The sequence below is a fragment of the Rhinolophus ferrumequinum genome, chromosome X, assembly GCF_004115265.2.
Source record: "Rhinolophus ferrumequinum isolate MPI-CBG mRhiFer1 chromosome X, mRhiFer1_v1.p, whole genome shotgun sequence".
Classification (NCBI taxonomy): domain Eukaryota; kingdom Metazoa; phylum Chordata; class Mammalia; order Chiroptera; family Rhinolophidae; genus Rhinolophus; species Rhinolophus ferrumequinum.
This window is the reverse complement of record NC_046284.1, coordinates 88,481,608-88,504,943: the sequence shown is the minus strand read 5'-3', so window position 1 is coordinate 88,504,943 and position 23,336 is coordinate 88,481,608. Positions and strand designations below refer to the sequence as shown.

Below are 23,336 nucleotides of genomic sequence, written 5' to 3'. Positions count from 1 at the left end.
CTGTGACACCCGGAAACTGGAAAGGCCCAGTGGTGCTACCCCCAGTCACCTCTCCAAGCTCCTGTCACCCTGATTTCCCCTTTGACAGATGCTCAGCTGGGCCCATGCTGGGTACCTTCCTGCTTGTCGATGACGCCCAGAGCACTGGCATCCCGGATGAACAGATGCCCGTTGTTAAAGATGCCAAACATAGCAGCATCCACATGGGTGAAGTAGAGGAAGTAGTTCAAATCGTTGTTCCTCAGAGACTCCAGGACCCCAAGGAGCTGGTAGGCCAGGTCTGCCGCCTGGTCCGGGGGCGCACCATAGGATTCCTGCAGTGGGCTGGTGCTGGTGCTGACCAGGAATCGGCCACAGGAGCCCAGGTACTTGGGCAGCGGCCATCCCTCAGCGCCAGGGAAAATCTGCCATGCCGGGAAGAGGAGGCATTGGAGGATTAGAGAGAAAAAAACTCACAGAGACAGCTCTCTCTCTCTCTCTCTCTCTCTCTCTCTCTCTCTCTCTCTCTCTCTCTCTCTCAGTACAAGCACACAGAAAGATCAGCCTTAAACAGGTACCCTCCATCTCAAAACATATCAGCAAAGTGTCCCTCAACCTTTTCTATACCTCTTGGAACAAGGCAATGCCCCCATCTCTGTCCCTCCCCCACCCACCCTTTTTTTAAATGAAGAGATTCAGAAAAGGAAGCTCTTATTTCCACACAGTGGATTGCATTGCAACAGAGTGTCCCCAAGCGAGGTAGGAGAATGCTAAAGCACTTGCCAGGATTTTAGATGGGATTCAAATTCAGGGGACTATGTTTATTTTAAGAGTCTGTAGTTGAAAAAATATGACTAGTATTTGAGATTTAACAGATATCACTGTTTAGGAAGAGGCCATGGGGAGAAAAGAGGGTCAACTTAAGGCTGATTTAGAGAAAAATATTTTTAAAAACAACAGTGTAGGCACCAGGTTCTGCAATAGGCCAAAAATCCTGAAGGCTCCCCTTGGGTGACACCAGTTTTGGGAACCATTGTACTGGCCCAGAGTCTCTGTCCTCTCTCCTCTCTCCTGTCTTGTTGACCATTGTATCCCTAGACTCTAGTGAACCTTCACTTATTTGATCATTCCCCTATTGCTGGACATTTAGGTTACTTCCAGTTTTTGTTTTTTCTCCTTTCCAACCATAGCTGCAGGACACATCTCCCAGGAGTCATTCTTTGGCTATTTTCCTACCACTCAGGCTTGCTCAAATCTTACTGATCTTTGAGGCACAGGTCAGAGTTGACCTCCTTCACAGAGCCTTTTGGTGCTGCCACAGGCAGTGAAGGTGGCTGTTGTCCCCCTACTGGCTCTCACACCTCTTTCCTCCACAGCAACCACAGTAGTTTGCCCCTACAGAATCCAAGCATATTTACTGAATGCCACAAAGGTACTAACATGGGTTGGTGGCCCCAAAGGGAGCAGTAAAGGGGGAGAGAGCTCACCCAGGGCATCGCCCCCCTTGGAGTCTAACGTGAATGACCTCCCTGGAGGGGCTTTCTAGGGTCTCTGTGTACCTGTAGGAGGATGGGATGCGTGTTGACAGCCAGTGTTGTAGAGCAGACGCAGCTGGTCCGCGGTCTGTGAAGTGGTCCATGAAGATGCTACCAGCGTCGGCCACCTCGGCGTAGCGCCGGACTACGCGGTCCAGGAGTCGCTGTGAGGGGCAGCGCAGGAGGGGGCTAGGCAGGCCCTGTGGGGGGGTGGTGAGAGAGACCCTGAAAGGTGCTGAACGCTTGTGGGGGGCCTGCCAGTACAGGGCGCTGAAAGGCCCTGCTGATGGGGTCATCTTGGGGTTGTAGGGACAAGTGGGTCTTGGAGGTGCAGGAAGCAGACTGAGAGCTACCGGGGGAGGGGTGGGAGAGGGAGGGAGGGAGAAGACCCTCAGGGTAGAGGAGAGGGCAACACACTTCTGGGGGCCGGGTGGAAGGAGGGCCAAGCAGGCTACCCAGGAAGGGAGACAGGGGTTAGGAGTTTGCAGGAGAAGGGTGGAGAGACCTCAGGAGGCGAGGAGAAGGGTGGGGAAGGAGGCTCCTGAAGCCAAGAAGAAGGGCCTGAGAAATCCTGGGGGCAGGGAAGGAATGCACTGAGCATGCTTGCCACCCCACAGGCAGTCAGAGCCTTGGAGTGCCTGTCTGCGTACCCACCTGTCGTTGCGACCCCACCCTGCCCTTACACACAGAGCTGATTTCAGGCTGAGTTAATCAGCTTGGCCCCTTGCGATTGGCCTTTTTCAATTCCTTCCACCATTTCACTCAGATGTCACCACAGTTATGATACTACATGTGATCATCTTTATGTGTGCTGCTTTGTTTTTCTTGGGATAAAGTGGGAGATACACACCTAGGTTTACTTTCCACGACCTAGCTCTCTCCTATACCTTTCTCCTCAAGCTGAACAAAAACAATGAACCTACTAATAAAAGAAAAGAAACAGTTAAGAACAGTACCCTGGGACCCAGTCTGCCAGAATTCAACCCGGGCTCCACAGGTACCAACTAGCTGTGTGACCTTGGACAAGTTACTTAGTCTCTCTGTACCTCAGGCTCCAGTCTAAAGTGAGAATGCCAGTAATAGCACCCTAAGAGGTCATGAGGATCAAATAAATTAATAGATGTAAAATACTAGAACAGTATCTGGTGAGCAGTAAGCAGTCAATAAATGTTATCTGCTCTTTTTTTTTTTTTTTATTGGGGAAGAGGAACAGGACTTTATTGGGGAAGAGTGGGTACTTCCAGGACTTTTTCCAAGTCAAGTTGTTGTTCTTTCAATCTTAGTTGTGGAGGGCGCAGCTCAGCTCCAGGTCCAGTTGCCGCTGTTAGTTGCAGGGGGCACAGCCCACCATCACTTGCGGGAGTCGAGGAATCGAACCGGCAATTTGTGGTTGAGAGCCCAATGGCCCATGTAGGAATCCAACTGGCAGCCTTCAGCGTTAGGGGCACGGAGCTCCAACTGCCTGAGCCACCCGGCTGGCCCTATCTGCTCTTACTAAATTAAAAAGTTTAAACTCCCAGCACAGAAAATAGTGGTGATAGCCAATGATATTAAGTTGGTGCAAAAGTAATTGCGGTTTTTGCAATTATTTTTAACCTTTAAACTGCAATTACATTTGCACCAACCTAATAGCAATGACAGCAAGACTCAGACTTAATGAGGGAGAACAGGAGACTGCCTAGGGGAGGCTCTGGCTGAGTGAGCTGTTGGGTAGGTGGCTAAGGGCAGTCTCCAGAGCCCTGGGTACCCCAGCACGGAGCAGGAAAAGCAGCCTGGAGTCCTCAATCTCCCAGTGGAACTCAGGAGGGTGGAAAGACTTCTGGGAGGCTCGAGGTCAGAGCTTGGAGTTTGGAGACGGCCTGGATAGGCCAAAATTGTAGGATGTCCAACTATCCTGGTTTGCCTGGGACTGAGGGTTTTCTGGGACATGGTCCTTTCAGTGCTAAAAGTGGGAAACCGAGATGCTTGGTCACACTACCACAGGATCGCAGCTGGACCACGGCCTTGGACAAAGTATGCTTCTGTTTCCGGATGAGGACCAGAACAGACTGGCAGGGGCCAGCATGGATACTTGTCAAACTACCAGGACCCGGGCACTGGATGAGTTCCTGTACTTCCCAGGGAGGGAAGGGGTCTGATCAGGATTCTGAAGTGACTGGGCATGCTGGGATGTGACTGAGGTTGCCTGACAGTGTGTAGATGATGCTTTCCACTTAACAGAAGAGTGGGAGCACAAGAGCTTAGCTCAGGGAGAGAAAATTAAGGAACATTCCATTTTTATGCCTCTGTGAGTGTCCAATTCATGTATGCTCCATCCTTCGGGAATTTTATAGATGAGAGGAGACCCAGGCAGTGGGCTGGGTATTTCATGTGCTCATGTAATCCTCCTGGGCACCCCACAAGGTGGGTCCTGTTATGAGCCTCATTTTGCAACTGAGGAATTGGAAGTTTACAGAGTGTTGGTAAAGGCTGAAGGGTTGGATTTGGGATTTGAACCTGTTATGGCCTGCATGTTTGTGTCTCTCCCAAAATTCATATGTTGAAACCCTAATCCCCAATGTGATAGTATTTGGAGATGGGACCTTTGGGAGACAACTAGGTCATGAGGGTAGAGCCCTCATGATGGGACCAGTGCCCTTATAGGAAGAGACATCAACTAGTTATCTCCCAAAGAGATAACTTTGTCTCTGCTCTCCACCACGTGAAGATACTACGAGAAGATAGCCATCTGCAAACCAGGAATAGAGCCTTCACCAGGAACCAAATTGGCTGGCATTTTGATCTTGGACTTCCCAGCATCCAGAACTGTGAAAAATAAATTTGTGTTTAAGCCACCCAGTCTGTGGTATTCTGTTATAGCAGCCTGAGACAGAACCCAATCTGTTGGATTCTAATATCCATGCTTTCCCCCCTGTAATAGGTCCTGCCCTGCCCCCAGTGCCATAAACTACCCAGGTGGAGACCATAGAAGATGATTTGAAGCTATGAGAAGCTCTCTTTGCTTCTGATTGTCTTTCCTACAAAGCCTGAAATTCCACCTTATAGATAATCATTGGAAGTGAGGGAGGTAAGTAATTTCTTCTTTTCTTTTCCAAGAACCAACTCTTAAATGAAAATACATCTGGGAGAGGTAGGACACGAAGTGGCCATAACAGCAACCATAATAATTAGTACTAATTATTGCTTACTATACAACAGGAGCTGTTCTAAGCCCCTCACAGGTAGTATATTCTTTCATTTACTCCTCACAAGAACCTAAAGAGTTAGCTACTATTATTGCTCCCAATTTATAGATGGCAAAAAAAAAAATTTATAGATGGGTTAGAGAAATTAAATAAGTTGCTTCAGGTCACATATACCTAACATTTCTACTAGGACAGTGCACCAGGTGAGAAGTAGCTGGAGACAGGCAGGGCCTGCATCCTTACCTTTACTAGGGATGGAACCCTGAAGTTAGCTGAGATCAGGGCATTCATTCATTCATTCATTCATTCATCTACCAATGTTTGCAGAGAATCTACCAAGGACCAGACCATATTCTGGTCACTGTGGATATGAAGGGGTACTAAACAGGCCCTGCTCCTCCAGGGCCTGTTGGGTCGGGGAAACCAAGTGCCCAGCAGTTACAATGTGGTACAGGGAGAAACGTACTGTGGTGAAGTCAGGGAGCTATGGAAGACATGGGCACAGGGCCACATTGTAACTCTTGTAAGTCTTAGTATTTTTGCCTTCATGGACCCTTTCCTCTATAAAAGCATATTTAAAATTATATTTTGCAACTGCATTGGTATAAAGACACATTTATTATTATTTTATATTCAAACATTTTCTTGGACCTAAAAGTTTAGTTTCTTTCCTCTGCTTTTAAAAGAAATCAAAACATTTGCATGGACGTCTCAAAGGTTTCTTGGAAGACAGTGAAATATAGGCTAAGGCCAGAAGCATGGGTAGAGTGAACCTGCAAAGATGGTGGGAGGAAATTTTATGCAGAGGGAGCAGTACATGCAAAAACTTTGAGATGTATGCTGGAAACGACAAGTAGGTTAGTACTCCTTGAAAGAGTATCGATAGACAGAGTGGACAGAGAAGAAGCCCAGATAGGAGGAACATTGGAGTCATTTTAAGGAATTTTTATCAGGGGAGTGACATGTTCAGATATACATTTGAGGAAATGATTCTAGGTGCAGTGTGGAGAATAAATTCAGAGGAGTGTAGCCAATACTGCTAGTTACTGATCTTTGGATTTTAGTGAGGCATATGGCTGCCCAGAATTAAAGATTCCATTCTCAGCTGGCTTTGCAGCTAGGTGTGGTAATGTGACTAGGTACTGGTCAATAGAGATATAAGTAGAAATTTCTGGGAAGGGTCCTTAAAGGGAGAGGGTGTATCCTTTTTCTCTCCTTCTTTCCTAGCTGGAAGTGATGGCTGGTGCTTGGGCAACCATCTTGGACCAGGGAATGTTAAGGGTTGTGGAGAAGCCAAATGAAAGTAGTCTGGATTCCTGACAATAATGGAGGCATTATGTCAGCACTGGACAGCTATGTATCACTTTCTTTTATGTAAAATAGAAGAATATTTTGATCTTGTTTAAGCCACTGTTACTTGAATTTTTTGTCACATGCAACTGAACCCAATCCTAAATGTCACAGGAGGAAAAGTGGAGGCAGGAGGGTCAGTCAGGGTGATGCAATGATCCAGGTGTGAGGTGAGAGAATGGAAAAGTTTGAAGATATTTTTGATAGTAGAATCTACAAGTCTTGTAGATTGGTTGAATGAGGGAGGGGGGCAAGAAAAAGGAGGCATCAGAGATAGTGTCCACCCAACATGAGGGTGGACATTAGCGGTATCATTTGCTGAGGTGGTTTTAAAACATGTTCACATTCTTTGATACCCCTCCAATCAAGGGGTGGAGTCTAATTCCCCTCCTCTGGAATATGGATTGGCTTTGGTGACTCTTTTTTAGTGACTGGAATGCTTACAATTGCAGTGCTTCATGCCTTCTGAGCCTCGGCCATAACAGATGATACTGCTTCTGCTTGGCTGTCTCTTGTACCCAGGCACCATGCTGTAAGGTAGCCCAGGCCACACAGAGAGAAACCAAGACCCCCAGCTCTCACCTCAGCTGAGTCCCTAGCTGACAGCCAGTTCCAACTTTCCAGCCACGTGACTGAGACATCTTGAAAATGGTTCCTCCAGTGCCCTGTTGAACTACCCTAGCTGATGCCTCTTGGACCTTGATGAGCCTTTCCTACCAAGCCCTGCCCAAATTGCATATTCATAAGCAACATCAATAACTGTGGTTGTTTTAGGCCACTAAGTTCTGAAGTGGTTTGTTATACAGCAATAAAGAACTAATATATTTGCTGAGAAGATTCTGGGACACCTCTAGAACTATAGCCGGAAAAGCCTTTAAAACCATCTTGTACCCCAGCCTCCCTTTATGGTGGAGGCAGCTTCTTCCCAAGGTCCCACTCTGCGAGTGGGACTCCATCTACTTCTGTTTGGTGTGTGCTGTCCAAGTGCAAGCCCACAATTATACTGGCTATTGGCAAACAGGATTGGGAAACCAAATATTTCCAATAAAATAATGATTCGTTTAAAAAACCAAATACATCATTCTGGGGGACTGCCTACTGCTTTGGAGTATCTAAATCACTACTCCCTTCTGCATACATGGGCAACAGGGCTAACTCACCACCTTCCAAACGAAGGCAAAAGGAAAACCAAACCCTGGTCTTCCATTGCCCCTCCACCTCCCATGCCCATTTTCCTCATCCTGGCATTTCCTGTCTGATGCTATCTCTTAGGGAACCAGGTAGCCAGTCAAGGTCTTCATGGCCTGGTGTTAATGACTGGGCTTTTGCTTTCCTGCTTTGTCACTTAATGGGGGCCTTCTGTGAAGTGTGGTACTGACAGTGATTGTCATACTTCTCCACCATGGTTCCTAACAGTCTGTAAAACAGTTAATAAAGTTTAGTGGGTATGTCACTGTGATAGTTTTATGTGTCAACTTGGCTAGGCTATGGTGCTCAGTTATTCAATCAAACACTAATCTAGGTGTTGCTGTGAAGATATTTTGTAGATATGGTTAGCATCTCCAGTCAGTTGACTTTAAGTAAAGGAGATTATCCTTGATAATGTGGGTGGGCCTGACTCAATCAGTTGAAAAACCTTAAGAGCAAAACTAAGGCTTCCTTGAGGAGGAAGAAATTCTACCTGTGGATTGTAGTTGTCAGTTCCTGCCCAAGGGTCTCTGGCCTGCTGGATTTTGGACTTGCCAGCCTCCACAATCATGTAAGCCAACCCTGAAATAAACCTGTTTCATATACATAAAATTTTATATTATTTTTATATGTAAAATATTTTATATTAAATTAATATACTACTAAAATATGAATTAATAATTAATGATTTATATTTATATAATATATTATAATTGTATGTTATATAATCTGTACACATACACACACACATGCAGATTATACACGGGCTAAGGGAAAAGCACTTGTTTATTGTGGAAACGACAGGAACTGAGACAGAAATCTAGATTTGCTTTCACTTTTGAAGCTTCTAGTGAAATCTGAGTACATAAGACTTAATTTCCTTAATGAGTTGTTTGACCTTTGGTTGGCTTTTATCCATATTCTTGTTTGTGTATTTGCTGAAAACACACCACCAGCAATCAACAGTGTCCTCATTTAAAGGGTTCTTCCCAGAATGGAAGCATAAAAGTTAAATTGTCTAGACAAATAATTTTGTGACCCCGATCGAGGTACTTAGGAAATAAAAGAGCTATGCTTGTTGTTTCTTTCTAGAAGCTAGAGATAAGAGAGTTCATCTACCGGTTGAGCAGGAAGGGGGTTGCCCTCCGAGCAGACCACAACTTGAAAGTTAGGTGGATCATCAGTAACCTTGCCAGAATTTCCCTAGCTTCCTTCTCAGGTTCCATCCCATGGATGAGATCTGCCCAGCCTGAGGGTCCCATCATATGTGGAAGATGCCAACAGGTGGACCACATCTTGGTGGACTAAGTGACGGCCCCATTTAGGGGGCCACACAGTGTTCTAGAAAGAGTCTTGGCTTTGGAGTTGACTGCCTGCCATTGGAAAATGTTGTGTACATGTTGCCTATTCCCAGTGGTCCTGTGTGTTGGTAAATTCTGGAGGGTGGCATAGGAGCTGAGTGTGGGGGCCTGATGCATAAGCGTCTGTAGTGACTACTATTTGAAAACATGGTAGGCATGACACAGTTGGGGAAAGGAGGTTCACACTTTCTGGAAGTTCTGAGTGTTAGGCCCTAAGGCAAACCTTTTCACAGATATTATCTCCGCATGCATCGGGATTTAAGTTTTTAATTCTCTTTTGTCCTGGTGACTCTTTTGGAAATTTAAAGTAATTGATTATAAAAAGCCTTCAAAATTTGTAGAAAACACAGTGACATTAATTTCCACAGCCCATGCTAGCAAATGCAAATGGTAGACTGCATTGTCAGGTGATCTAGCAAAATTCTCCCATTTTCCAGATGAGAATACTAAGATAAGGACCAGGAAAGATAAGTGGCTTGTTAAAGATCATGCTGCTTATTGGTGCCCAAACCTGCTTTCATGCCCAAGTCTCAGTAAGGCATTAAAAATAATTTAATGGGGAAAGAGAGAGAGAAAAAAAGAAATCAGTGATTGCAGAATAATGTGTCCCAAATTTGACCAACAATTGGACTTCAGAGTGCTGTAAAAGTACAAATCCCTAGGCCTCTTCTAGAAATTCTGAATAGGTAGGTCCAGTGAGGGCCTAGGATTCTGCTTTCTTGACAGGCGTCCTGCATCATTCTTGTTATCAGGCAAGTCTAGGAAACACTAGTGGGGAGAATGGGAGATGAGGAGGTGAGATGTGATTCAGCATTCCTATCTTAGCAGCTTTGGAAGAATTCCCTGGCACACGTCTTACTTTATTTTGGACACAAACACAAATGATTCTGCATTCTTTTTTTCTTTTTTTTTTTTTAACCTATTGTTTCTAGGAGCTCAGCTAAATTTTAGGGTTGCAACAACAAAGGATATACTGTGATCAGTTTACATGGGTATCACCAATGTACTGTGGTAGTGAAAAGGAGAGTAGGATCTACTCTGCATAACCAGGGGTTCTTAACCTGTGGTCCTCAGCCCCTAAAAGTGTCTGGATAGAATCCAGGGAGTCCCTGAACTCTGATGGAAAAAAGATCTTTATTTTCACCAATTTTCAACTGAAATTTTAGCAATTCCTTCAATTATGAATGTTAGGAACTGTCTCAGTTATTGAATGCTGGAGAACAAATTGCTGCAAGCAGTGCCTTAACACAACAAATTTATTCTCACTGTCTATGGGTTGGCTGGGCAATTCTGCTGGCATCCCCCAGTGGCTGAATTCAGCTGGTGGCTACACTACTACTTCCATGTTTGGGGGGTTGGTACCCCTCAATGTGTCTAGCTTGGGCTTCCTTACATGGTTACTGGATTCCAAGAAGCAAAGTGCCAACGCACAAACTTAACTACTTGCATGACATTTGCTGATGTCAAAACAACTCACATGGCCAAGCCCAGAGTCAGTATGGTGGAGGACTACACAAGAGCATGGTTATGAGGAAATGTGGTTCACTGGGAGCCATTCATTTAATAAGCTACTACAGCAACACATCACAGCACTATCGGGAGATGTCATCAAAATGGCTGCGTGAGGTGAGCCTCTATAAAGCTCCCCAGGAATTTACAACTAATTGAACAACTATAACTATATAAAGGACTCCCTGCACAGCAGACAGGCAAGACGAAGAGGCCCACTACTGAATTCACCTAAAGGTGGGCGAATTGCATGAGCAGGGGAGGAGGGAAGGGAGAAATGCAGAGACGGAGCCTCACAGGCGCAGGATGCAGACTTAGCTCAGTGCTCCGAGCTCGCTGCATCCCGAAACTACCGCAGCTGCGGGAGAGGGAAGAACTCAGACGGCTAGGGCTCGGCTTATGGACCACAAGGCTGAGGGGACAGCATATAACACAGCTGAACCCAACGCTCACAGCAGAGACCTCGGAGAAAAGACTGAGGGAAGAAGGCTGAAAACGGTGGTTTAAGCCCTCACTGCCGAGCAGAGAACGGAAGCCTTAGGCACTGAGACTAGCCGCCCACTCCCAACCCTCCCAGAGCTTGCCGCACCCCCACCTTCCCGGTGCTAGAAGCGGAACAGTAGCAGTGTCACATCAAAAGAACAGAATATTTGCTGTTCTGAGAACTGTGGACTGCAGACACAGATTCGCAGCCCAAATAGTTCCAGCAAAGGGGAGGGAGATGTGGAAGCAGAACCGGCTGTGGTGGTGGTCGCCGCCATTACTCTGGGCCACCTCTCACAACTCATCCCGCCCCTGCCCCCACCTATCAGGGCAGATCCCTGCAGGAGTAAACAGAACTGCTGAAACATATAAGCTCTGAATCTGGTGCAGGAAGAGCTTTGGAAGTTCAAAAGTTCTCTGCATGCCCAGACGGACACTGCGCCCTGTGACCCAGGCGAACTATTAACGCAGGACAAGCCCGTCTCCCAGGGAATCCCCCCATTGTGTGAGAAGCTGGAATAGTGCAGAGACAACATAGCACTACCATGTGAGAGAGAAAAAAATGGCTGCAGTCGGAGAGAAAATAAAACAGTCTACCAACAAGTACTGGAAAACAAAAGAAAGACCTCTTCCAATCAACCTGTTGCAAGAAACCACTCCTGTAGATGTCTAGGAAGAGAAATAATAAATCAGTAATTGCCATGAATAACCAAGACAACAAGAAAGCTCAGAAAGAAAGTGAAAAGACTCCAGAAAAGGAACTTAAAGATATGGAAATATGTGACCTAAATGACAGAGAATTCAAGATTGCAGTTCTGAAAAAACTCAATGAGATGCAAGAAAACACAGAAAGGCAGTTTAATGAACTCAGAAAAACAATCAAAGAACAACATGAGCATTTTACGAAACAGATTGAAATTTTAAAAAGAACCAAATAGAATTTCTGGAGATTAAGAACTCAATAGAAGAAATTAAGATTGAAATAGCCAGCTTAGGTAGTAGAGTTGACCAGATGGAAGAAAGAATCAGTGACATTGAAGATGGAAACCTGGAAATTACACAGATGGAAGAAGAAAGAGACTTGAGACTTAAAAGAAATGAAAGAACTGTACAAGAACTTTCTGATTCCATCAGAAAGAGCAATATAAGAATAATGGGCATACCAGAAGGAGAAGAAAGAGAGAAGGGAACAGAGAATATATTCAAACAAATTGTCGATGAGAACTTCCCAAACTTGTGGACAGAACTGGATCCGTGAATCCAAGAAGCAAATAGAACACCTAATTACCTCAATCCTAACAGGTCCTCTCCAAGGCACATTGTATTGAAGCTGTCTGAAATCAACGAAAAAAAAAGAATCCTCAAGGCAGCCGGGGAAAAGAAGACGGTAACCTACAAAGGAAAGCCCATTAGATTATCATCAGATTTTTCAGCAAAAACTCTACAAGCCAGGAGGAAGTGGAACCAAATATTCAAACTATTGAAAGAGAGAAATTATGAGCCAAGAATAATATATCCAGCAAAGATAGCCTTTAGATATGAAGGAGGAATAAAGACCTCTCCAGACATACAGAAGCTGAGGGAATTTTCTAATACACGACCTGCACTACAAGAAATAGTAAAGGAGGCTATTCGACCACCATCAACAGGAATGATTTGTGGCAACCAAAACATAAAAAGGGGGTGAGTAAAAGGCTGAACCAGAATATGGGAATGGAGAAAGCAAGAGTGCTAAAGAAAATGGAATACTCTAAATATCAAACTTTCTGTTACATAAACTTAAGGGTAACCACTCAAAAAAAAATCCAGAACTGAAATATGTACTGTAATAAAAGAAGAAACAGAGGGAAACATCATAGAATACCACCACACAGAAATAATAGACAACAACAGAAAGGCTAACAAACAATGGAGACACAGCATTACCAGAAAACTAAAGATAGAATGACAGGAAATCCTCACATATCAATAATCACCCTAAATGTAAATGGACTGAACTCACCAATAAAAAGGCACAGAGTAGCAGATTGCTTCAAAAAACTAAACCCAACCATAGGCTGTCTCCAAGAGACACATCTCAGCTACAAGGACAAGCATAGACTCAAAGTGAAAGGGTGGAAATTGACACTCCAAGCAAATGGTACCCAGAGAAAATCAGGTGTAGCCATAATGATATCAGATGAAACTGACTTCAGGGTGAAAAAGATAACAAGAGACAAAGATGGACATTTCATAATGGTAAAGGAGACTATACAACAAGAAGACATAACAGTCATCAATATTTATGCCTCCAATCAGGGAGCACCGAAATATACCAAGCAACTACTAACAGAAGTAAAGGGAGAAATTGACCAAAACACAATTATACTAGGGGACTTAAATACATCATTGACAGCTATGGATGGATCATACAAACAGAAAATAAAGAACGAAATATCAGCCCTAAATGACACTTTAGATGAAATGGACATAATTGACCTATATAGAGCACTTCATCCTAAAACATCAGACTATACATTCTTTTCTAGTGTACATGGAACATTCTCAAGGATAAACCATATATTGGGACATAAAATCAGCCTCAGCAAATTTAAGAAGATTGAAATCATACTAAGCATAATCTCTGATCACAAGGCTTTGAAATTGGATGTCAACTGCAAAAAGAAAGCAGGAAAAAACACAAATACATGGAGACTAATCAACATACTTTTAAAGAACGACTGGGTCAAAGAAGAAATTAGAGGAGAGAGCAAAAGATACATAGAAACAAATGAAAATGAGAATACCTCCTACCAAAATTTTTGGGATGCAGTGAAAGCAGTTTTAAGAGGGAAATTTATGTCATTACAGGCCTATCTGAGGAAACAAGAAAAATCCCAAATAAGTAACCTCACGTTACACCTTAAAGAACTAGAAAAAGAAGAACAAGTGAAAGCCAAGGTCAGCAGAAGAAAGGAAATAACAAAAATCAGAGTAGAACTAAATGGAACAGAGAACAAAAAGACAATAGAAAAAATTAATGTGACAAAGAGCTGGTTCTTTGAAAAGATTAACAAAATTGACAAACCGTTGGCTAGACTCACTAAGATAAAAAGAGAGAAGACACTAATTAACAAAATCAGAAATGAAAAAGGGGAAGTTATCACGGACACCACAGAAATACAAAGGATCATCCAAGAATACTATGAAGGACTACATGCCACCAAATTCAATAACCTAGAAGAAATGGACAAGTGCTTAGAAACATATAGCCTTCCAAGGCTGAACCATGAAGAACTGGAAAATCTAAACAGACTGATCACCAGTAACGAAATTGAATCATTCATTCAAAACCTTCCCAAAAGCAAAAGTCCAGGACCAGATGGCTTCACTAGTGAATTCTACCAAACCTTCAAAGAGGATCTAATACCAATCCTGCTCAAACTCTTCCAAAAAATTGAAGAAGAGACAGTACTGCCTAACTCATTTTGTGAGGCCAACATTACCCTGATACCAAAACCTGGTAAGGACAACACTAAAAAAGAAAACTACAGACCAATATCTCTGATGAATACAGATGCAAAAATCCTAAACAAAATTCTAGCAAATCGAATACAACAATGCATTAAAAAGATTATTCATCAAGACCAAGTGGGGTTCATTCCCGGGGCACAACGATGGTTCAACATCCTCAAATCCATCAATGTGATACATCAGATAAACAAAATAAAGGACAAAAATCAAATGATTATATCAATTGATGCAGAAAAAGCATTTGACATGATACAACATCCATTTATGATTAAAACACTTAATAAAATAGGTATAGAAGGAAAATACTTAACATGATATAGGCCATATATGGCAAACCCTCAGTTAACCTCTTAATTAATGGCAAAAAACTGAAGCCCTTTGCTCTACATTCAGGAACACGACAGGGCTGTCCGTATCACCTCTGCTTTTTTTTTTTTTTTTTTAATTTATTTTTAATTTATTGGGGTGACAATTGTTAGTAGAATTACATAGATTTCAGGTGTGCAATTCTGTATCACATCATCCATAAGTCACACTGTGTGTTCACCACCCAGAGTCAGCTCCCCTTCCATCACCATACATTTGATTCCCCTCACCCTCATCCCCCACCCCCCAACCCCCTTACGCTCTGGTAACCACCAAATTACGTTCCCAAATTAATTTTCAAACCCCGTGGCCATCCTGTGGTCACCGACTGCCCTCCAATCCCCTCACCCTTCCCCCCACCCCCCACCCATCCCGCCCATCTAGCAACCCTCAGTTTTTCCTCATTGTCTCCCAAACTGTTTCTGATTAGTTCATTCACTTATTCTTTTCTTTAGAATCCACAAATAAGTGAGATCATATGGTACTTATCTTTCTCTGTCTGACTTATTTCACTTAACATAATGTTCTCTAGATCCATCCATGTTGTTGCAAATGGTAAGATTTCTTTCTTCTTTATGCCTGCATAATACTCCATTGTATAAATGTACCACAGTTTCTTAATCCAGTCATCTACCGATGGGCATTTTGGTTGTTTCCATGTCTTGGCTATTGTGTATAGTGCTGCAATAAACATAGGAGTGCATAAAGATTTTTGAATTGAAGTTTTGGATTTCTCCGGATAGATACCTAGGAGTGGGATTACTGGATCATAAGGTAGTTCCATTTTCAGAATTTTGAGATACCTCCATACTGTTTTCCATAGCGGCTGCACCAGTCTGCAATCCCACCAACAGTGCACAAGCGTTCCCTTTTCTCCACATCTGCGCCAGCACTTGTTGTTTGTTGATTTATTGATGATAGCCATTTTGACTGGGGTGAGGTGGTATCTCATTGTGGTTTTTATTTGCATTTCTCTGATGGTTAGTGAGGTTGAGCATTTCTTCATATGTCTGTTTGCCATCTGTATGTCCTTTTCAGAAAAATGTCTCTTCAAGTCCTCTGCCCATTTTTTAATTGGATCGTTTGTTTTTTTGGAGTTGGGTTGAGTAAGTTTTCCATAGATTTGTGATATTAATCCCTTATCAGATATATCATTGGCAAATATCTTTTCCCATTCAGTAGGATCCCTTCTTGTTTTATTGATGGTTTCCTTTGCTGTGAAAAAACTTTTTAGTTTGATATAATCCCACATGTTTATTTTTTCTCTTAGTTCCCTCGAGCGAGGGTGTATATCAGTGAAAATCTTACTCCGGGTAATGTCTGAGAAGTTTCTTCCTATATTTTCTTCTAGGTATTTTATGGTTTCAGACCTTACATTTAAGTCTTTAAGCCATTTTGAATTTATTTTTCTATATGGTGTAAGGAGGTGGTCCAACTTCATTTTTTTGCATGTGTATGTCCAGGTTTCCCAGCACCATTTATTGAATAGACTGTCATTACTCCATCGTACATTCTTGCTTCCATTGTTGTAGATTAAATGGTCATATAGGCGTGGATTTATTTCTGGACTCTCTATTCTGTTCCATTGATCTATGTGTCTGTTTTTATGCCAGTACCATGTTGTTTTGATTACTGTAGCCTTGTAGTATAATTTGAAGTCAGTTATTGTTATACCTCCCACTTTGTTCTTATTTCTCAAGATTGCCTTTGCTATTCGGGGTCTTTTATGGTTCCATATAAATTTTAGGATTATATGTTCTATTTCTGTGAAAAACGACATTGGCAGTTTGATAGGAATTGCATTGAATATGTATATTGCCTTAGGCAGTATGGACATTTTAACTATATTAATTCTTCCTATCCATGAACATGATATGTGTTTCCATCTATTTATATCTTCCTTCATTCCTTTCTTCAGTGTCTTATAATTTTCTGAGTATAGATCTTTTACTTCTTTGGTTAAATTTATTCCCAGGTATTTTATAGTCTTTGGAGCGATTGTAAATGGGATTGTTTTTTTAATTTCTCCTTCTGATGTTTTATTATTGGTATATAGAAATGCAACTGATTTCTGAATATTAATTTTGTATCCTGCCACTTTACTAAATTCATCTATCAGCTCTAATAGCTTCTTGGTGGAGTCTTTAGGGTTCTCTATATATAGTATCATATCATCTGCATACAATGATAACTTTACTTCCTCCTTACCAATCTGGATGCCTTTTATTTCTTTTTCTTGTCTGATTGCTGTGGCAAGAACTTCCAGAACTATGTTGAATAGAAGCGGAGATAGTGGGCATCCTTATCCTTGCCTTGTTCCTGATCTTAGGGGGAATGGTTTTAGCTTTTCCCCATTGAGTATGATGTTAGCTGTGGGTTTGTCATATATGGCCTTTATTATGTTGAGATAAGATCCCTCTATTCCCACTTTCTTAAGGGTTTTTATCATAAATGGCTGTTGGATTTTATCAAATGCTTTTTCTGCATCTATTGATATGATCATGTGATTTTTATTTTTCATTTTGTTAATGTGGTGTATCACATTAATAGATTTGCGGATGTTGAACCACCCCTGCATACCAGGGATGAATCCCACTTGATCGTGGTGAATGATCTTTTTAATGTATTGCTGAATTCTGTTTGCTAATATTTTGTTGAGGATTTTTGCATCTATGTTCATTAAAGATATCGGCCTGTAGTTTTCTTTTTTGTGGTGTCTTTGTCTGATTTTGGGATCAGGGTGATAGTGGCTTCGTAAAAAGTGTTTGGGAGTCTTCCCTCCTTCTGGATTTTTTGGAAGAGCTTGAGGAGAATTGGTGATAATTCTTTTTTGAAAGCTTTGTAAAATTCACCTGTAAAGCCATCTGGTCCAGGGCTTTTGTTTGTTGGGAGACTGTTGATTACTGAATCAATTTCCGTGGTGGTAATCAGTCTATTCAGGTTTTCTGTTTCTTCTTGAGTTAGCCTTGGAAGGTTGTACGCCTCTAGAAAATTGTCCATTTCTTCCAAATTGTCAAATTTGTTGGCATATAGTTGCTCATAGTAACTTCTTAAAACTCTTTGTATTTCTGCAGTGTCCGTTGTCACTTCTCCTCTTTCATTTCTGATTTTATTAATTTGGGTCCTCTCTCTCTTTTTTTTAATGAGTCTGGCTAAAGGTTTGTCGATTTTGTTTATCTTCTCTAAGAACCAACTCTTGGATTCATTGATCTTTTGTATTGTTTTTCTGGTTTCTATTTCATTTCTGCTCTGATCTTTATTATCTCCTTCCTTGTGTTCCCTTTGGGCTTATTTTGCTGTTCTTTTTCCAAATCCCTTAACTGTGAAGATAAACTGTTGATTAGTGATGTTTCTTGTTTCTTTAGGTAGGCCTGCAAAGCTATGAATTTCCCTCTTAGGACTGCTTTCGCGGCATCCCATAGATTTTGTGTCGTCGTGTTTTCATTTTCGTTTATCTCGAGATATCTTTTGATTTCTTCCTTGATCTCCTGCTTGACCCATTCATTATTTAGTAATAAGTTATTCAGCCTCCATGAATTGGTGTGTCTTCCAGTTTTTTTCCTGTAGTTCATTTCTAATTTCATAGCATTGTGATCAGAGAAGACAATTGGTATGATTTCAATTTTCTTAAATTTATCAAGACTTGTTTTGTGGCCTAACATATGATCTATCTTGGAAAATGTTCCATGTGCGCTTGAGAAAAAGGTGTATTTTGCAGCATTGGGGTGAAATGTTCTGAAAATATCGATTAAATCCAAGTGGTCCAATGTATCATTTAAGGCTGTTGTTTCCATATTGATTTTCTGTCTGGAAGACCTGTCCCTTGTGGTCAGAGGTGTGTTGAAGTCCCCGACTATCATAGTGTTACTGTTGATCTCTGCCTTTATGTCAGTCAGTACCTGTTTTATATATTTAGGTGCTCCTATGTTGGGTGCATAGATGTTTACTAGGGTTATGTCCTCTTGTTGGATCGATCCCTTTATTATTATATAGTGCCCATCTTTATCTTTTAGTATGTTCTTCATTTTAAAGTCTATTTTGTCAGATATAAGTATTGCAACTCCAGCTTTTTTCTCATTTCCATTTGCATGAAATATCTTACTGTTGTTCCGTTTGGGTGATCTCTGCTACCTTGTCTTCTAAGTCGCTGATTCGATCCTCTGCTTCATCTAGCCTGCTGGTAATTCCTTCAAGTGAGTTCTTAATTTCGGTAATTGTGTTCTTTAGTTCCAACTGGTTTCGTTATGATTTCTACATCCTTCTTTATGTTTTCTCTAAGCTCGTTAAACATTCTTATCACCAGTGTTCTGAACTCTGTCTCTGAGAGGTTGGTTACGTCTGCTTCATTTGGTTCCAGTTGTGGAAGCTTCTTCTGTTCTTTTATTTGGGACGTGTATCTTTGTTTCCCCATTCTGGCTGACTGTGTTTATTTTGATATATTAGGTAGATCCCCTAGAGTTCTTAGTTCTTGCTAGGTTATCTTATGTAGTATGTGTCCTTTATATTTGACTCGCACCACGTCGTCCTCCTCTGCGTGTGCTCCAAAGGTGAGTCTTGTGTTGTGTACACTGTCCCGTTCAAGAAGATCTTTAATTGCTTCCCGCTAGTGAGCAGGTGGGGTCAACTCCTGGGCTGACCTGCCGTGAGACTTGGCTCTGCCCCCCGCAGGGCACTCTGCTGCGTGAGGGTTGACCACCCCAATGTGATTTGGCCTCTATGGGCTCCAGAGCCTGCCGAGAACCCCCTCTAGGTGTGTGACCTGCAGGTCAAACCCGGCTGCACTCCGATTTGGTCTGGAGTTGTCCCCCAGATATGCCGAGTCCCATGCCACCCAAGCTGTGCCCCGGCAGGGAAGTCCCAGAACAAGGCAAATCACCAAGCACAGCAGCAACGACAACAGCAAAGAAAAACAGCCAATAATCCCCGCTCGACACAGGCAAAGATATCAAAGATACAAGACAAAGCAAAACAAAACTAAGCAAAGCAAAACAAAGCAAAACAAAAAGCAGCGACCGTCTCGGCCTGAGCCCACCAAGCAATGACCAGGTTGTCCTCTGCTGTACCAAAGAGCTCCCTGCTTATTGCGCAGGCAGAGCCGGTCACCTGGTGCTCAGAGAGACTTTGGGACTGCAGACTTAAATGCGTGGGCCTGAGGGGTCTGGATGATAGTCTCCACAAAGTCAGTGCAGCTTCTGCCCTTGTCCACACGTATGCACACCGAGAGTAGCACCACCAGCCCTTTGTCCAGAGCTCCAGAGTCCTACGGCACTCCTTCAGTGTGTGTATGGGTGCGGGCGGGAGATTTCTGATCTGCTGACCGTGCCTCACAAGCTGGGCCCCGGCAGGGCAGTTTCAGAACAAAGCAAATCACCAAGCACAACAGCAACAACAACAACAACAACAACAAAGAAAAATATCAAATACGTTCACATGCAAAACCACCTGATAACCCCCACTCGACAGAGGCAAAGATATCAAAGATATAAAGACAAAGCAAAACAAGACAAAACAAAGCAATACAAAAAGCAGCACAGTCTCGGCCTAAGCCCACCAAGCAATGTCCAGGTTGTTCTCTGCTGTACCAAAGAGCCCCCTGCTTCTTGCGCAGGCAGAGCCGGTCACCTGGTGCCCAGAGAGACTTTGGGACTGCAGACTTAAATGCGTGGGCCTGAGGGGTCTGGATGATAGTTTTTACAATGTCAGTGCAGTTTCTGCCCTTGCCTGCACAAATGCACACTGAGAGTTGCACCACCAGATACGTGACCAAAACTCTTGAGTCTTAAGGCACCTCTTCAGTGTGTGTGTGTGAGTGCGGGCGGGAGATTTCTGATCTGCTGAAAGCCCAGAGCTGCGCCTGCCTCACTGCTGATCTCCGGGTGTGTCTCGGCAGCTGCACCCACCCCACCCTAGGCAAGCCAGGAAGGGTGGGGGCTGGGGATGGAGGGGTCTTCACTCTCCCAGCCCAGCCGTGCGTCGCCCTCTTCCCGCAGGCCAGAAAAGGTGGTGGCTGGGGGTGGAGGCGTCTGTTCTAACCTAGCGCAGCCAAAATCACGCACACTACCCAGTCTGCCTGGGTCAGGGCTGCCCGTCAGGCTTCCCAAAGCCTGAGCCTTTGGAGTGAGATACCACTCCTCGGTTCAGGGGCCGGTTTAAGTCTCTGGAAGGGCGGAGTAAGATTGGAAGAGCGGGGCGGGGGAGGGGCCTAGGTATGGAGGCTATGTTCTTTGTCTGCGCTAGGGCCGTCCCGGCGGGAGAAATCAGCCGTGGTACGCAGGGGAAGAGCCCGCATCCCGGTTTCTGCGCTCTCCGCTCCGCCTTGGGCTCCCGTGCGTGCCTGGCACAGCGGGACTCCACCGCGGTTTCCAGTCCCAGTCTCTGGAAGGGCGGGGTAAGATTGGAAGAGCAGGGCGGGAGGGGGTCCCAGGTATGGAGACTGCGCCCCCCGTCCGCCGCAGGGCGCGCCGCCTTCCCGGCGGGAGAAATCAGCCGGTGGGACGCAGGGAAAGAGCCCACCTCCTGGTCCCCGCGCTCTCCGCTCCGCCTGGGATCCCGTGCGTGCCCGGCACAGCGGTTTTCGGTTTTCGCCCCCGCCAGCTGAGGCTCTGTTGGGGGCTGGGCTCTCCCGCCGCTGCCGGCCGGGCGTTCTCACGCCGCTCCTCTTTTTCCTTTCCTTGCTCGCCCAATTAGCGTACCTTCAAGAATTTCTTAGCTTCAAGTAATCCACGAATCTCCCCACTATTCTGTGTGGTGAGCGAGAATTTCTTTGATGGGTTATAGGTCCCGTTTGCAACAAGATCCGGAGGAGAACTCAGAAAGTGCGCCCTGCTGCCGCCAATCCTATGACGTCACTCCCACCTCTGCTTTTCAACATAGTGTTGGAAGTCCTCGCCAGAGCAATCAGGCAAGAGAAAGAAATAAAAGGCATCCACATTGGGAATGAAGAAGTTAAATTGTCACTCTTTGCAGATGACATTATGGTATTGATAGAAAACTCTAAAGACTTCACCAAAATGCTATTAGAAACAATCAACGAATACAATCAATTTGCCGGCTACAAAATCAATGTACAAAAGTCCATTGCATTCCTATATACTAACAATGAAATCTCAGAAAAAGAAATACAAAAAAAAATTCCTTCTGTAATTGCAGCAAAAAGAATAAAATACCTAGGTATAAACTTAACCAAGGATGTGAAGGACCTATATGCTGAAAACTATAAGACATTTTTGAAAGAAATTGAAGAAGACACAAAGAAATGGTAATACGTTCCGTGCCCATGGATTGGAAGAATCAACATAGTTAAATTGCCATATCACCCAAAGCAATATACAGATTTAATGCAATCCCCATCTAAATCCCAACGGCATTTTTTAAAGAAATAGAACAAAAAATCATCAGATTTGTTTGGAACCACAAAAGACCCCAAATAGCCAAAGCAATTTTAAGAAAAAAGAACAATACTGGAAGTATCACACTCCCTGATTTTAGCTTGTACTACAGGGCTACAATAATCAAAACAGCATGGTATTGGCAGAAAAACAGACACAGAGACCAATGGAATAGAATTGAGAACCCAGAAATAAAACCACATAAATATGGAAAGATAAGTTCTGACAAAGAAGCAAAAAACATACAATGGAGGAAAGACAGCCTCTTCAATAAATGGTGCTGGGAGAATTGGATAGCCACGTGCAAAAGAATGAAACTGGACTGCTATCTGTCACCATGTACCAAAATTCATTCAAAATGGATCAAAGACGTAAGTATAAGACCTGACACAATAAACTGCATAGAAGAAAACATAGGTACTAAACTTATGGACCTTGGGTTCAAAGAGCATTTTATGAATTTGACTCCCAAGGCAATGGAAGTAAAAGCGAAAATAAACAAATGGGACTATATGAAACTTAAAAGCTTCTGCACAGCAAAAGAAACTATCGACAAAATAAAGAGGCAACCAACTGAACGGGAGAAGATTTTTGTAAACTGTGCCTCCGATAAGGGGCTAATATCCAAAATATACAAGGAACTCATGCAACTCAACAACAAAAAAACAAACAACCCTATTAAAAAATGGGAAGGGGACCCGAAGAGACGTTTCTCCAAATAGGACATACAAATGGGAAATAGACATATGAAACAATGCTCAACATCACTAATCATCAGAGAAATGCAAATAAAAATCACAATGAGATATCACCTCACCCCAGTCAGAATGGCTATCATCAACAAGACAAATAGTAACAAGTGTTGGAGAGGCTGTGGAGAAAAAGGAACCCTCATACACTGTTGGTGGGAATGCAGATTGGTGTAGCCGCTATGGAAGGCAGTGTGGAGGTTCCTCAAAAAAATTACGAATAGAATTACCATATGACCCAGTAATCCCTCTCCTGGATATCTACCCAAAAATTCTGAAAACATTTATACATAAAGACACTTGTGCTCCAATATTCATTGCAGCTTTGTTTACGGTGGCCAAGACATGGAAACAACCAAAATGTCCTTTGATAGATGAATGGATAAAGAAGTTGTGCTATATATACACAATGGAATACTATTCGGCGGTAAGAAAAGATGATATAGGAATATTTGTGACATCATGGATGGATCTTGAGAGTATAATGCTAAGCGAAATAAGTCAGACAGAAGAAGCAGAGAACCATATGATTTCACTGATATGTGGTATATAAACCAGAAACAATAAAAGAATAAGACATAGGAAGAAATCAAAAGATACCTTGGGACAAACAAAAGTGAAAACACAGTGACCGAAAATCTGTGGGACACAGCGAAAGTAGTCCTAAGAGGGAAATTCATAGCAATGCAGGCCCACCTAAAGATCCAAGAAAAATCTCAAATAAACAATC

General features: G+C 43.1%; 1 protein-coding gene across 1 annotated transcript in view; it reads right to left on the bottom strand.

Annotated features, from left to right (window-relative positions):
- Positions 1-23,336, bottom strand: part of DIPK2B (divergent protein kinase domain 2B) — a 65,082-nt gene that overhangs the window by 4,005 nt on the left and 37,741 nt on the right. Inside the window, 4 exon segments of the mRNA XM_033121953.1 lie at positions 116-404; positions 1,539-1,574; positions 1,576-1,596; positions 1,598-1,714. Coding sequence (XP_032977844.1) covers positions 116-404; positions 1,539-1,574; positions 1,576-1,596; positions 1,598-1,714 — 463 coding nt within the window.